The sequence below is a fragment of the Argopecten irradians genome, chromosome 6 (assembly GCF_041381155.1).
Source record: "Argopecten irradians isolate NY chromosome 6, Ai_NY, whole genome shotgun sequence".
NCBI lineage: Eukaryota > Metazoa > Mollusca > Bivalvia > Pectinida > Pectinidae > Argopecten > Argopecten irradians.
The window spans coordinates 43,809,839-43,824,978 of NC_091139.1; the positions used below are offsets into that span (position 1 = coordinate 43,809,839).

General features: G+C 35.0%; 1 protein-coding gene across 8 annotated transcripts in view; it reads left to right on the top strand.

Moving 5' to 3' along the window:
• The window catches only part of LOC138325996 (choline transporter-like protein 1), a 68,195-nt gene that overhangs the window by 8,798 nt on the left and 44,257 nt on the right, over positions 1–15,140 (top strand). For 3 of the 8 annotated variants that reach the window (XM_069272059.1, XM_069272056.1, XM_069272058.1), the window contains exons 2-3: positions 10,220–10,280; positions 12,697–12,720. In XM_069272059.1, the coding sequence (XP_069128160.1) occupies positions 10,257–10,280; positions 12,697–12,720 (48 nt within the window). In that variant the 5' untranslated portion in view covers positions 10,220–10,256. Of the gene's footprint in view, positions 1–10,031; positions 10,122–10,219; positions 10,281–10,367; positions 10,387–12,696; positions 12,721–15,140 lie in introns of those variants that run through there. The other 5 variants (XM_069272060.1, XM_069272062.1, XM_069272057.1 and 2 more) reach the window with 4 other exon arrangements.

Here is a 15,140-nt window from a genome sequence, read left to right on the forward strand (position 1 = left end):
GACACTTTTATCTAGGCATTGTCTATCATATATAATTATATAAGAGTTGAGGAAATCTTAGTCCTGAAGTACTTTTATGTAAGCAAGCAGATTTCCACTTTTAATTACATTGGATATGGTTTTTCACAATTCTTTTATGTATCTGTAAACATCTCAAGCTAGAATGAGGAACATTTTCCAACATTGCATAGTCTATAATCTCCACATGGAGAAGCAGATTCTGGCGTGGATACACTATTGGCACACATGTTTATTATTATTATGGATCTGTCGGTAAGATCCCTTTTCTCGACATGGTTCACTTACCTTAACTAAATATTTCAGGACTTGTACTGATTTACATCCTAAATACTTCATCCTACTCTGGTTCTTTAAACTTAAAATAGCTTGTGGCAGCAGATAAGGAAGTGAACTAAGTATGATTTTAAATCACTTCTTCATAAATTACACTGGAGTCTTTAGCAATGGCAAAATGCATTAAAGTTGTGAAATATACTGGGTTTATCAAAATGAAGTTTATGGACCAGGTCAATAGATGTGAGCATTTTGTCAAGCTCAACATCACCTGTCTGTCTACTGATGCATGATTCTAAAAATGGAAATTTGGTTAGGATTGTTTCAGCTAGTAAGACGGATGGGGTTCCGGTAGCCCAGATGAAACTTTTGCTTCATAAAGACATCATTTGCCAATGCTGTATTTGCATATTACAAAGTTATCTGCCCTTGTGGGTAGGCATTGATTGTGGCGTCAGGTGTTTGCGAGTGTTAAGTCGTACCTTCAGAGAAATGATGTGAATTTCGCTTGAAAAGTTAAACAACATCATCACAATAACGACATCTTTACTCGCAAGGGAGGTAACTCTGTAATATGCAAAAACGGAATAGGAAGAAATAGAGTTCATTGAGTGAGATCGAGACAGACATATCTTAATAAAATATAAGTTGATGATAAACGTCTGTCAGACAGTCAATATGCTTCTGTTAATTAGTGGATATTTAGTTGTCGTTAGTCTCTTTTGTTCATAGGAATCTAAATAGAATGAAATATATTCCTGTGTTTGGATTGTTTGTATTTTTGTTTTGGCGTCTGACAGACAACATTAATAAGTGCAATTTATTATGATGAATATTCAAAACAGATACATTAATACATTGCTAAGATGCTGGAATAAACAACATATTTAACTAAGTATTTGATCTGTCATGGATTTTCATCCCAAACATACACAAAAAGAAAGGATAATGAAATCAGGTCTTACATTTGGAAAAAAACTCAGAGTACAATTATTACGTTATGTAGTTTGTATGAGATGTGCTCTAGGGTTACAGTTTGTGTACTCTCCGTAACAGGTTATATCATAATGCAGACATAATGGTTTGTTTCATCCTAAATCTCTGCAGACTAAATGTATATTTGTACAATTTTTTGGGGTCATAGATCACATTGTATCTGATGCTATGCTGCAGACAGCATTCTTAGTATCATAAAGTGTTATGATTTTCCTAAGCTTTCATGTCTCTTACAACATGCATTAAATATTCTACTGCTGCAGTCCAAGTGAAAGAGTACAAAGCTGTAAGATAGGAAGTACTGTGGCTCTGTACTCCAACAAACAGTGTTTGGTAAGTGGTCTATGACTTTGGATGTGCACTATATGATGTAAATAATGGATACATTTTCCAGCAAACATTATTTGTTAGAACTTGACACTTGTCTATATCTGACTACAGAGGGTATAAGGATATGTAATAGCAGAATTTATAGCCTAAAAGTATGAGAATATTATTCTATTATGGCCCTGTCCAGAGGGGACTGTTCTCCTATAGTGTTGTCTGGCGAGGTATGGTCCCCGAGTCGAAGACGAGGGGACTATACCTCGCCAGACAACACTTTAGGAGAACAGTCCCCTCTGGACAGGGCCATAATAGATTTAGTACGTCACATGACATTCATTATGACGTCATATATTTGGTCGCATGCTCATTCCCGGGGGACTATACTTTGGTATAGTTCCCGTAGTCAGGTATAGTCTCCCGTAGTCAAGAAGGACAGGGAACTGTCGCAAAATAGACCATGGCTGTTATCCAATCGCATTCCTAGTAATTATCATGTGATGTACTAAATGAACTCTAAAATTGGAAACTTGATACATGAACATCATACAGTGACTGTCAAATTTATCCAGAAGAAATCTCATTGAGATTTATACATTAGAGTTGAAACTTCATTTACTTGGGACTTGCAAATATGTATTATTCACCAGCTTTGTGTAACAGGATATTTTTTTTTTTATTTTCCCAAAACTTCTTTATATTAATTTAAGTACACAGAAGTCAAATACTTGTACAACAAAGTTTTATACCATGTACAGCCCCGCTGGCTTGAGTTAATGAGGTTATCGGCATTTCTTAGACAATATTTGTTGATATGTCCATACATAAAGGATACTGATTGATATTCTTCAAAAATTATGGCCATGTAAATAAAATATTTGACATACACCGTTATTATATACATCATTCTATGGATTTGACGCAAATAAAGTTTCTGTTGCTTGATCCAATTACCTAAGTAATTTACACCAAAGATAAAATTTGTTATGATGTCAGTGTGGTGGCTTTGATGAAGATCTATATACCGCATTTTTCCTATTAATAGCGCCTCTAATAAGGGCGCCCCCCCCACCCCTCCACATTTTTTGCTGAAAAAATCAACTAATTCCATGCAATTTTTGTGTCAGATTGTGACAATTTGTCTTTGAAGGTGCTACAACATCAGTTTGATGCTAACATAGCTATATCATCTTGTATAAGAACTCTCTTTATTGTATTGGACAACTTAGGACATTTTTGCTGAGTGTTTACACATAGAAACAGCCAGAATGCCATGTTCAAAACAAAACGTGTCACTTGAATGTCCCACACACGAGTGGATGAACACTAACTGGCATTAACATTTTAGCAATGTCTACACAGGTTTTATGAATACTTACTGTATATCTATGATAAAGGTTCCGTGATACAGACACATTAAACCAATGTTAAATACTTCTGGTGCTTACATTTCTTCACAATTATGTAATTCCAATACTTACTTGACTTAAAAACGTAAGTTGGTTATAGTAAGTTTCAGAAAAATACGAAAATAGAAGCAAGATGACTATATAGTCTGTTTTACAAAAAAAAACATCTAAAAATGGTCTCAAATAACGGTGTCCCCTCGCCCATTACCCGCACCCGGCGCCCATATTAGGGAAAATACGGTAAATTTATAAGTCATTGTTATTTGTTTCACCTGGTTTCCATTTCATTCATTTACTGAACAAAAATGAAATTGCATATTACTTGTATGAAATTCTGAAAAAGCCTTTTTATTAGGTCATCTGACCCGATAGTCGTCATGTTTCGTCCGTCGCCGTGCGCGAAGAGCCGTGCGTTAACTTTTCACATTTTGAACTTCTTCTCAAGTTTTACAAGTGCGATTTGGCTGAAACTTGCATGAAATGATCCTGACATGGTCCCGACAAAGTGTTGTTATTTTTCGGGTTGATCCGAAATCCAAGATGGCCGTCACAGCCGCCATCTTGAAAATACATTTTGAACTTCTTGTCAAGTTCTACCAGTGCAATTTGGCTGAAACTTGCATGAAATGATCCTAACATGGTCCTGACAACAAAATGCTGTTACATCTCTGGTTGATCCCAAATCAAAGATGGCTACCATGACACTATATCTAATTAATTTCCTATATGATTATTGCCAAGGTAGTCAGATGACCATTAAGGCCCTTGGGCCTCTTGTTTGAAGTCTTGCTATGGGCCTAATTTAGCTGGTATCCATAGTAAACTTTTATAGATTGAACAACCATTTCAGAAGTTGCAGAAAGCTTTTACAGTATATGAGTGGGCGATTTAGAGTGACTTTATATTTCAAGTTTAGCTGTTGTGTGGGTGTTTCTGTCCTACATCTTACAAAGTAAATGTCTTCTCAAATAGATTGACCCTATGATCTTCAGTTAAATCACTGGGACAATTGAATTTCTATCAAGATTCTTTATTTAACTGTGGAAATACATAGAATATAATTCATATTTTCAATGGTGTGATTTAAAAACCTGCTGTTAAATTGAAGCACTGCACATATATATATATAACATAATATGTAGAGAAACTTGCTTATGATCACTGTATCTACTGACACACATACTGGGGAATTCTGAACAGCAGACTTATTTCTCCATCAGCCAGCATGTACATGACCACATGGAAACAGAAACCACCTACCATTGTATTCACCTGATGGAAGCTTACTTCCTGGAAAATATTCCTTATATCGTCTAAAACTTTTACTGATGTTGTAGATTGTAGAGTGTGTCAATAATGCATTTTATCAGAGGAAATTCAAAATCCGGCAAATAACCATTACAAGCTGCTGATAACCATAGTAACGCTCAATTACTAGCAACTGGCAGTTTAAATTCTTGTGTAATGTTCTTTTATGGTGTTTCTGTATAAAAAATATCTTGATTTAGGAGAATGGCCCAGTATATTACTGTCGTAATGATCGCCACATTTGTGTCCAATAGTTTGCCTGTTTGACCTGAGTTATGGATTATAGCTCTGTCTAATTACAATTATAAACCATTGTAATGATTTTTACATTATGTTTGTTATTGTGTTCAGAATAGCTTTCTGTTTCCCTTGTATTGTTTCCATTGATTAAGTTTCCGTGTCCTGAATTACATGTATTTTGTGTGTGATTATAGGCAGACAAAGATTAGAGGGAAACTCTACGTTTCTATCTGTGTATGGAATATCAAAACTACCTCAGTTGTATGCAATCGTGGAGAAAATCTTTTACATTGCCAATGATAAATAGCTTGTGTCATGTTTACTTCCTTGGAAGGACAAAATCAGCATATGAGTCAGTCACTGCACCATACACCAAACATTCAGCTTGAAAAATACATTTGTTGAAATGGAATCAGCTCAGTATTAAAATTTAAAAGTAACTTTAAACTTTTCCACTTAACATGTCAGAAGCATGAGCTCTCATGTACATCTTGAGCAAGTCTCCGATTTTGTGGTAGTAAACACTGTCTCCAAAGGTCTGGTAATTGGGGATGTCTTTAAGGATTAATTTTGGTCTCTTTGACAAAGGTCACCATCACGTTGAGGTCTGCTCAAGGGAGTTTGTGTCACTTCTGTGAAATGAACAGAGATCATTTGAACATGATGGCTGAAAATAAAACCTAAGAAGAGATTTGGGATTGTAGACTCATATGTTTTATAGGGCCATGTAATACCATCAAATTATCATAAACTAAATGTCAGAATCATTACGTATAATGACAATAGGTACCAATACCTTTGGGACAATAGATTAAACTGCCCATGATGTTACATCAGCTACGGGTCACAATGTGGGCAGCAGACAATCAATCCTTCTGTATAGTATATACGGAAACCATTCTTATTTGAGTCAGTTTGATTATTATAGATGCATCTTATTGAAGTATCTAGATATTGTAAAGTTGTTTCATTAAGAATATGTGGAGACGCTGTGCTTCTAATTTAAAATAAACACAGCGGCTAAGGTGTGCATGCATGGTGTCAGATATTCTACAACTCATGATCACTTAAGTTAATTTTGAGGTTGGAGGTTTTTCATTTAGAACTCTGAATTACATCCAGGATGGCATAAAGCCATTACAAGGACAATAAAAAATAAGATTTAGCGAAACCATCCTAACAAAACAAAATTCAAAGTTTATACAAATTTCTGTTATTTGTCTTTTTTACATCTGATAAAACATAACATTGGTAGATGGTGTTTTGTAGAGTAATCTATATGGTATTTTCCTGAAATAATGTAATTGGTCTGTTAAAGCCTTGGATCTGGCCCGTCAACAGAGGTACCATTTTGTGACATTAAGAAGTCAGAGGGCTACAATTACCGGTAAGCTAAGGAAGCATCATTAATTGAGATTTATTGATATTTTTTCCCTCAAGCCCTACACCAACTGAATTAATAAACACTAGAGCTAAATCGTATTTGGAAACTGGTTTTTCTCAAGTCTGTAACAAATGTACAATCACAAGGTCCCCGATGTGGCGACGGATATATCCACTCCTATTCTGCTCTCTTTACAAATCAGATACGAAAAAATGATTGTGATAAATGGTAGATACGATTCGTAGAATTGATGGTCTCTGCAGGCTGTGACTTCTCATCTATCAGGGACGGGAATGATGGGGACGCGTGTGGCATAGCTGTAATTTCCCTCATTACCCGCCACAACCAGACGAGAACTCACTATCAACCTGTGATGGTGTTAATTTTCCTCCAGAAAATACATCAACTTTCTACATGTGGGCTTTTTCATACTGATTTTCTTTCTATTCGTATTTCCTTAATGCGTTTACCCTTTGCCACACAAGCTGGAGCCCGCGGCCAAGTACAGTCTTAGAGTCGACATTTGAGGTAATTCTGTAGCATTGGTCAATCCAATTTAGCCACTTCTGCCTTGTTAAGGACCGACTAAAGTCGCCTCTTCCCGGGGAATTCTGTCATAGGTTATTGTGTTTTGGTCGTCTATGGCCAGACTCGCATGGCACATATCCATCCGCCAAATGTCTGCCGGGGACAACCAGACTATAGCTCCAGTCTTGTATATGAAGACATTCTGGGATCAAACAATCCATCTAATTTTGTCACGTTTATTGTACTTTGGCTGGGTAGTGAAGTTACATTACAAAGGTCGACTGGTAATTTCTGTAAAGGTCTTGCCTTGATTCAATAATTTAGAAAAGGACACCACATGTACCACAGCTGGAGTAGATTTTTTTATCAAGAAAAAATCAGAAGGAACTTCAGGTTTTATTAGAAGAATAAACATATTCTTGACTAGAATGTAGATTGATTTTCTATTTATGTATAAAATATGGAGGAAAATTAAGACAAACTTGTGTTGATACATTTAAGATATGACTGTTTCTTGTCTATGTAGAACATTTTCTAAAAAATAATTTGTAAAATGTAAATGTGCTATTGTCCATTTAAGAAAAAATACTATCTTAAGTATTTTTCTTTGATTCTTTTTGCACCATTCTGCTACCTTAAAAATTTCAAAATTTTCAACTCACCATATTTGAAAATTTTAGATATACCGGGGTAATCTGCATTTCTGATAGACCTGATTATCTCCAATTCAGTATAAAAGTGAATATCAAAATTATATGAACATGTACATGTGTGCCCTAAAGATAACTACTCTTTGATTTTGTGGTTTTAATTGGCTAGATGTAGAGGATAGCTGGACAATACATGTACTGGTACATGGTTCGATAGTTTAAATGTGAAGGGACATCTTCTTGAATAACTGGTAGGTTCAGGTTGTGTATATTTATGATGATTCTAGTGATCTTGTTTATAGATTAAGATGTCTCGGTCCACCAATTAAGTATTCCTTCCTAACAAATAAACTTGTTTATCCATGGTTCATAAAGATTTATATTTTTCCAATGTCTTTCATGTAAACTACAGCAATGGCTCACAAAAATAGATCCCTATATATGCTATAGTCAGTGATTTATGATAAAAAAACAGACTAGATTGATTCATTTATGGTGTGACGATAGAGGCTTGGTTGAGACTGGTCTAGTTACTGCATGCTTCTACTGACAAGCATTGCATGTACAGAACAAATACATTCTGATTACACAGCATCTATAAGTTTCCAGTATTTTGGTCGATGTATATCAAGGAAGATTTCCGAGTTACTGAGGCAGTGTGAGCATCATCAAGCAAAGACAACTATTCACTCTAGGAAGAGAATTAATCCAACAAATTGAGTGGACATAAAATAAGATAAAAGAGTAATATAATGTTTCTATAATGAGGTCTGATCATCTGATGAATTGTGATTTGGTGAAGGTCCTTCTTTGGTTCTGCTGGGGTCCATTGTGATGCCTGCCCAGTGGCGCACACCAAATTTGGTTGGCAAATCAGCTTAAACCTCTGATTTATGAATCCAATTGATAGCCATGTGGAAGAGTTTCCATCATATACTGTCCAGTTCCCTTTGTATCATCTGACTCAATCACCACTATAAAAGACTGGTCCTATATTCTGTCGATAGTTACCGGTAGTCTGGTTTTAATGTGGTCCTATATTCTGTCGATAGTTACCAGTAGTCTGGTTTTAATGTGGTCCTATATTCTGTCGATAGTTACCGGTAGTCTGGTTTTAATGTGGTCCTATATTCTGTCGATAGTTACCGGCAGTCTGGTTTTAATGTGGTCCTATATTCTGTCGATAGTTACCGGTAGTCTGGTTTTAATGTGGTCCTATATTCTGTCGATAGTTACCGGTAGTCTGGTTTTAATGTGGTCCTATATTCTGTCGATAGTTACCGGTAGTCTGGTTTTAATGTGGTCCTATATTCTGTCGATAGTTACCGGTAGTCTGGTTTTAATGTGGTCCTATATTCTGTCGATAGTTACCGGTAGTCTGGTTTTAATGTGGTCCTATATTCTGTCGATAGTAACCGGTAGTCTGGTTTTAATGTGGTCCTATATTCTGTCGATAGTTACCAGTAGTCTGGTTTTAATGTGGTCCTATATTCTGTAGATAGTTACCGGTAGTCTGGTTTTAACGTCGGCTTGTTTTTGAAGATTCTTTTCACTTTTATGCCAAACAATTATTTTGTAGCGTTTTAATTTTGAAATTTACAGTATTATATCTTGGTATTGAGACCAATATCAAATGTTCATTGTACTCAAAATTGAACAGCTCTCAAAGATTAGAAACAAAAATTGAATCTATAATTTTGTTTTACTCTATTCTGTATTTGTATATTACAGAATTATATATCTGCCCTTGCTGGTAGGTAGTGATTGTGATGTCATCTGTTTGCAAGCTTAAGATTTTACTTATCACAGAAAAAGGTGTTTATTTCGCTTTCAAAATAATCTCACCTTCGTGTAAGGGGGCAACTCTGATATATGCAAAGACCGAATATGAATTGGGAATATGTAAGTCATAACCCAATGAGATACAATGACTAATCTGTTTTAAAGCCTTTAGAGTTTCATTATTTATAAAAATAAATAACTATAAGGTACATGATGGGGTGTAATTCTGTTAGATTTGTACAGAGAAGTTTGATTGATATAACTAAGTTTGATCACCCTTATAGGCCTAAAGCTTGTAACCACATTCAACACTTAACATCTATAGCTCGAAGTGAAAATATTTACATAACTTCTTCAGGAATGAAGATGCTTGTAGAAATGATGTTTGGCAGCTGAGATGTAGAACATTGAAGCTGAAGTGTTCTCTGCTGTGTTGTTAGGATATGTACCTTGATGATGTCATCTTGTGTAGTAGTATAGTACAGACGATCTGTAAGAGCTATAGCTGTTAATATGTGTACTCTCAGAGTTTTGTTAATTGAAGAACAACATTTAGATATAAGTGATATACACACTAATGAACAAATTAAGTGTTAGTGTATATGTACACTAGACTGCAATATATGCATACTGATCAAATACCTGACAAATTTTTTTTAACATGCTGTAAAATATGCTATCGTCAACACATATTTGATATTAGTTTATAAACAATACTTACAAATTTATGAATTCGTTTAACAATATTATATATTGAAAATTATATACATGGAATTGGTTTAGAAAATAAGGCAAGCTTTGAAGAGCTTAAATTTTTGGCAGTTTAAATGAAATATATAGATTTATATAGGAATCAAATTCCAAAGAATAATTGTAATAAGAATTAATGGTGCAAATGTATATGTTATTGACTACTATAGTATATTATAAAATGTCAAGGAGACATTGTACCTTGATGCTATTGTTTTATTTTACGGTTCAGTAAATCTGTCATCAACAGGTAACAAATTTAGGTGTTTTGTATGCCTGTATAATGATCATGAGTGGTTGGAAATTCCTGAACTAGGAAATAATGTCACTGTGGTATGTGTGGGCATTGATCTGAGACCGTGATCAGCTAGTCGTCGGGCTATAAAACACATGTGTTTGTATACACATATGTTATATGTTTACCAGTATATAACTTATTCATCATATAGCTCAGCGGTAATTATAAGCTGGTATATATGTGACAATCAGGAAAGTAGATCTGCGTTAACGTTCATTTTGATGATTCGACTAATATTTTATTTTTTCCTCCACAGGTGATAAAAAGTTAGCAGATCGTCGCAGATCGTCACAATGTGTGGGTGCTGCTGTGGAAAGGTAAGACGTGTTCAATGAAGCGTGCAAGGCCGATAAATTGCTAGACCATAATGAGTTAGGTATAGAAATGTCGCAGAATGTGCCATCAATCAATAGATCCTGACAGGTGTGTATGAAATATATGTTATATGATGCCACAATTTTGTGACATCTCTATAAGAAAATAGAGTGCAAGTTTTGTTATTCAAATTCTTGTGAGATTATTACCTGGTAACTTGTTGCTTTACGTTTCTTGCCAGTATAAATGGTGGCTATACCTGTATATCAGGAGCCTATATATTAGTTAATTACATCCTCTTTGAGTTACATTTCACATCAATTTATAACAACAATTATGAAGTATCACTTTCTCTGTAGCTTAATTCCTTAATTGTCACAACAATATTGTGATACACCTGGCAAAAGAAAAAAAGAACAGGTTTTCTTTCAAACAGCTGATGTTCACAGTATAAAGCTAATAATCAAATTGATTGTATTTTCATCGCATGGTTCTAAATAAAACATGTCTTTTGCCGTTTATTTCCGAGATGTTTTTCTGATGAGGGTCGTTGATGATCAGTTATTGTTTTGAACCCTCGTTCCTCTACATTTACACCCTTTCTAGTGGAAGCACTGTATTGCACTATCAGTATTGTTAAGCTTTTCTCATTTATTCCTTTTGAGAAATGTTTCCTGTTAGATGTGATCTGTCGATGGGTTTAGTTGGTGACAGGTGCTATAGTATAACACCCATGTTGATTGTCGTAAAGCTATGGTGATAGGGCTACTTTACTGAATATGAGAAATAAATGCCTTTTACCAATAATTTAGAAAAAAAATGCAACACTTTGTGCTTTTACTGACTTGTGCCATTTATGTTGTTAACTTTACCCTAAAGACACATTTAAACTCTTCTAAGACAAAGGATGGAACAGTCATCTTAAAATAACAGGGGTGAAAATATCCATTATCCATTATCCATTATGGCTTTATTAATATTTGACTTAGTATCCAAGTCAGATTCCAGCAATTCTTTTATATGAAACACTTTGGACCTTCTTGGTGACCTTGACCTTAAAATAGAGGTCAATGGTTACTAACCACTTGTCACCTTTGCCCCTTTAAACTTTACCATGGCGGACAACTGATACTTAGGCTGGATACAAAAATCTTTGACTTCAGAATTGGCGTTCAGAATTAAGGACAACTGTTATTGCATAAAGAAAGTTAATGATGTGTCTTGGGTACAGAGAGAGTCTTATGTGAAAGGATAATTATACAGTGTGGTCCAAGTCTTAACTGTAATTAGGCAGTAGAGCTGTTAACACCAGTGTATTTATGTAGGTAGTACTCCCCTGGGACACTACAAGTGGGGAAATATAGGCAAAGACGGATGGCAGGGGACCTGAAGATTCCTAGAATTGAAGCTTAAAGACAGAAAATCTGTGAAATCCATCTATATTATACCTCCGGGAGGAGGTAAGGGAGTTAGAGCAAGGTCCAGGTTCCTTCTATTGATCAGCTCACAATACAACATGGAGGCATGCTTGATTATAATAGATAGCAATTGATATAGATGGAAATGCAAGGCTCTCTTTTATTCCAACTAAACCTGTTACAGTGGTGTAGCTTGTGTTCTAGATGTGGAGAAACATATACGTGACTTATAGTTGAGAAGTATCACTCTGAATCCAGCAAATTCAAATTCAAAGAAAACGTGATTGTGTTCTTGTCTCCAATTAAAGCAAGATGTTCATCCTTTGCATCTAATTAAAAAAAGTAATTAAAGAAATCTTTAACCTATAGCTGATTTCATGGTGAATAATTTCTAGTTTAATTAGATCACCAATACAATTTGTATATATAGATCCTTTATATATTCTACAGAGAACATGATTACATTATATCAAACAAATGTCAGCAGCTGTGATACATTACTGATTTAAACACCATTAAAACCTATTTTTTCCTAAGGCAAAGACATTTGATAGAAAATGATATTAACTATTATTAGAACCTATTTTTCACCTAAGGTAAAAAGATGTTTGATGACAAATGTATCATTTTCAGCTGCACTGCCCTGGGGCAGTACATGTACATCTAATCCAGAAAAGATGTTAGTTTGTACTTTCTCTATTTTGGCATCATTTGAGACATACATTAAACTCATTTGAGGAGAAGATTGATAGAAATATAATTGTTCAGGAGCTCATCATCATCAGCATCTTCATCATCATCATAGTTAAACCCTGGCGAATGGTTAAGCCATCAAAATAAACTTGTTCAGAATATAATGCATACCGCTTTCAAAAAAATGAATATAAATGTATGGAAAACTTGCTTGTCTTGTTTCAAGTAAAGTGCAATTACCAGACGTAAATTTTGATTGTTTGAGTCATTTTGCATTGACCACTATATACAATGTTGTTGTGTATAGGAGCCTGAAGAAACCTCTTTGGTGGTAAGTATGTGTTATAAATAGCACAAATGATGACACTTTCTATCACTTCAATCTTTTTATACAGGACCAGGTCTTCGCTTACATGACATTGCCTGCAACTGCAGTATAGAATATAGAGTTTGAATGCCTAATCATATAGAGCTGTACTGCTTTGAAGTGCAAGGACATGTATTACATATACGTTTATTTGGGCAAAGGTATACCATATGCCAACACCGCTACAAAATCTGGCTAATTGTTTTAGAAAATTAACATGTTAACGTATACGCTTTAGGTCAATTACCCTGCCAATTAGAGAGGCACTTTTTGAGTATTTAAAAAACACAATCTGAGTGATGATCATCAAAAGAGTACATGAATTTATCCTGGGTGCTGAATTTCACATGATAAGTGCTTTATGCTTAGTAGAATAAAAGAGTTAAGAATCAGGATTTTGTTTATGCATAAAATTAATTCAATATTAAGCTTACATTTATTTTTCATACTTAGAAATAAGCATTCAGCAATTGAATTGACACATTCATGTGTAGTGTTTATTATACAAGTTCTAGTATAAAGCTAGCCTGTCTATGTGTATGTGGATGTATTATACAAAATACCGACAGAACCTCATAATATTATGGCATGAATCATCAAACCTTGATGTGGGCATTTATAGGACATAGGTATTTGTTGTGTCTCTTCAAATCTGTACACAGCACATACACCTGTGTCCTGTTGTAGGCGGGGGTTTAAATGTCGGCAGAATTTCCTACCTCTAGTTGTTGGGTATTGGTGATCATACAGATTACCTGGTATGATGTATGAAAAATGTTGAAAAAATATCTTCAGTTTATTTCCTTACAAATGATCTTGAATAACAGATACACATTCTTCTGGTAAAAGCAGTATAACTGTATGTCTGTATCCTGCTCATTGACAGTTTCAGGGGATATGTTCATTGTGTTAGAGTGTTATTGACAGTGTGATGTGATGGTGTCTGATTAACCCTTGTAAATAAACTATAGATAGATCAGCATTTTACACTAGATGCAATATCCCTCAGGTTGGAACTGAGGATTCTACCAGTCATAACATTTGACCCTATGTCAATAAAACTAGACCCCAGAAAAGGCTTGACAGTATAGCCATAAGTATGTGGCAGCTTTGATCCCTAAAGAGGGCCTTAGGACCTGTCAAAGGTTGTGGACTTCAGAATTTCTCTTGTTTTATTGTCATAATTGATCAGACATTTTTTCTTCACCAAACGTCTGTCAGACCTACCCTATATGCCATGGGGATATCATATATGATATCACATTGCATGCTGACAACTCTGACTACATTCTCAGACCTGCAGTACCCACGGTATACCAAAGGACATGAAAGCCTCCTCACCAGTACTGGTGTGTATGCCAGTCAGACATTAGATGGGAACCGTGTTTACGGAGCGAAGCAGAGGTACTTGTAAATGTCAATACTAGTCGTGTGTACGCTAGTCATGCACGAGGAACGTCCTTATTAAGTTCTTTATGACAATATGGAATGATGGTTTAAACCTGTTTGCTTTCCCATTTATTATTCATCCCTTTAAAGGATGATCAGTCGCTGTCATCTGTTCCATGAAATCGTCACTCCAGGGGAGCTTATACATCATAATGCTTATATATACTACATAATCAATTACAGAGAACAAAACAACTCATTATGTACAACAAGTATCACTGTCACATATCTATACAGTCTCTTTGTAAACACAGTCTCTCTCCTTTATCAAAGTAGTTGCTTTGAAGATGCTTCTGTGTAATGAAAGTGAGAAAGTGCTGTAACACAACTCAACTGAGCTCTTCTTATTCAAATACTAGAATAGTTCATTATGAATTTTCAGGGGTCATATGATTGATTTACCAATTAGACTACCTAGACCTGCATGGTCATCATTACCACCCCCAGTCCAGTTTCTGTTGCATTCCTATCCCAGTTTCTTAGTATTTGCCTCTGAAGACCTAACATGTATGTCTCACAATCTACTGGTTTGTATCTCTGATAGCAAGCTTTCATAGACACAAAGTTTTATAGTTAGCAGACAAGTTTAAGATATGGGTTTGAATCCCGAACCTCTGAACTGTAGATTCAGACATGCTTCATGTTAAAATACTCATCAATATGATGCCTCAGATCGTGATCTGTGTATACATGTAGTTATGTAGATATTAGAAATACAGCCGTCCAAAGGGCAAGCATCTTGTATCCAGTCAATACATTAAAGCCAATTAGATTAGTTTTGTATACAAAATGGTGTCAATAAATGAACAAATATGATATATAGTTACATTATTTCTTCTAGGCAGCTTGTAATCCTATGTGAATAGACCATTTTCTAATGATTTTATAGAATGATAATGCATCCTTACTTTCTATTAAAGCTATTACACATTCTA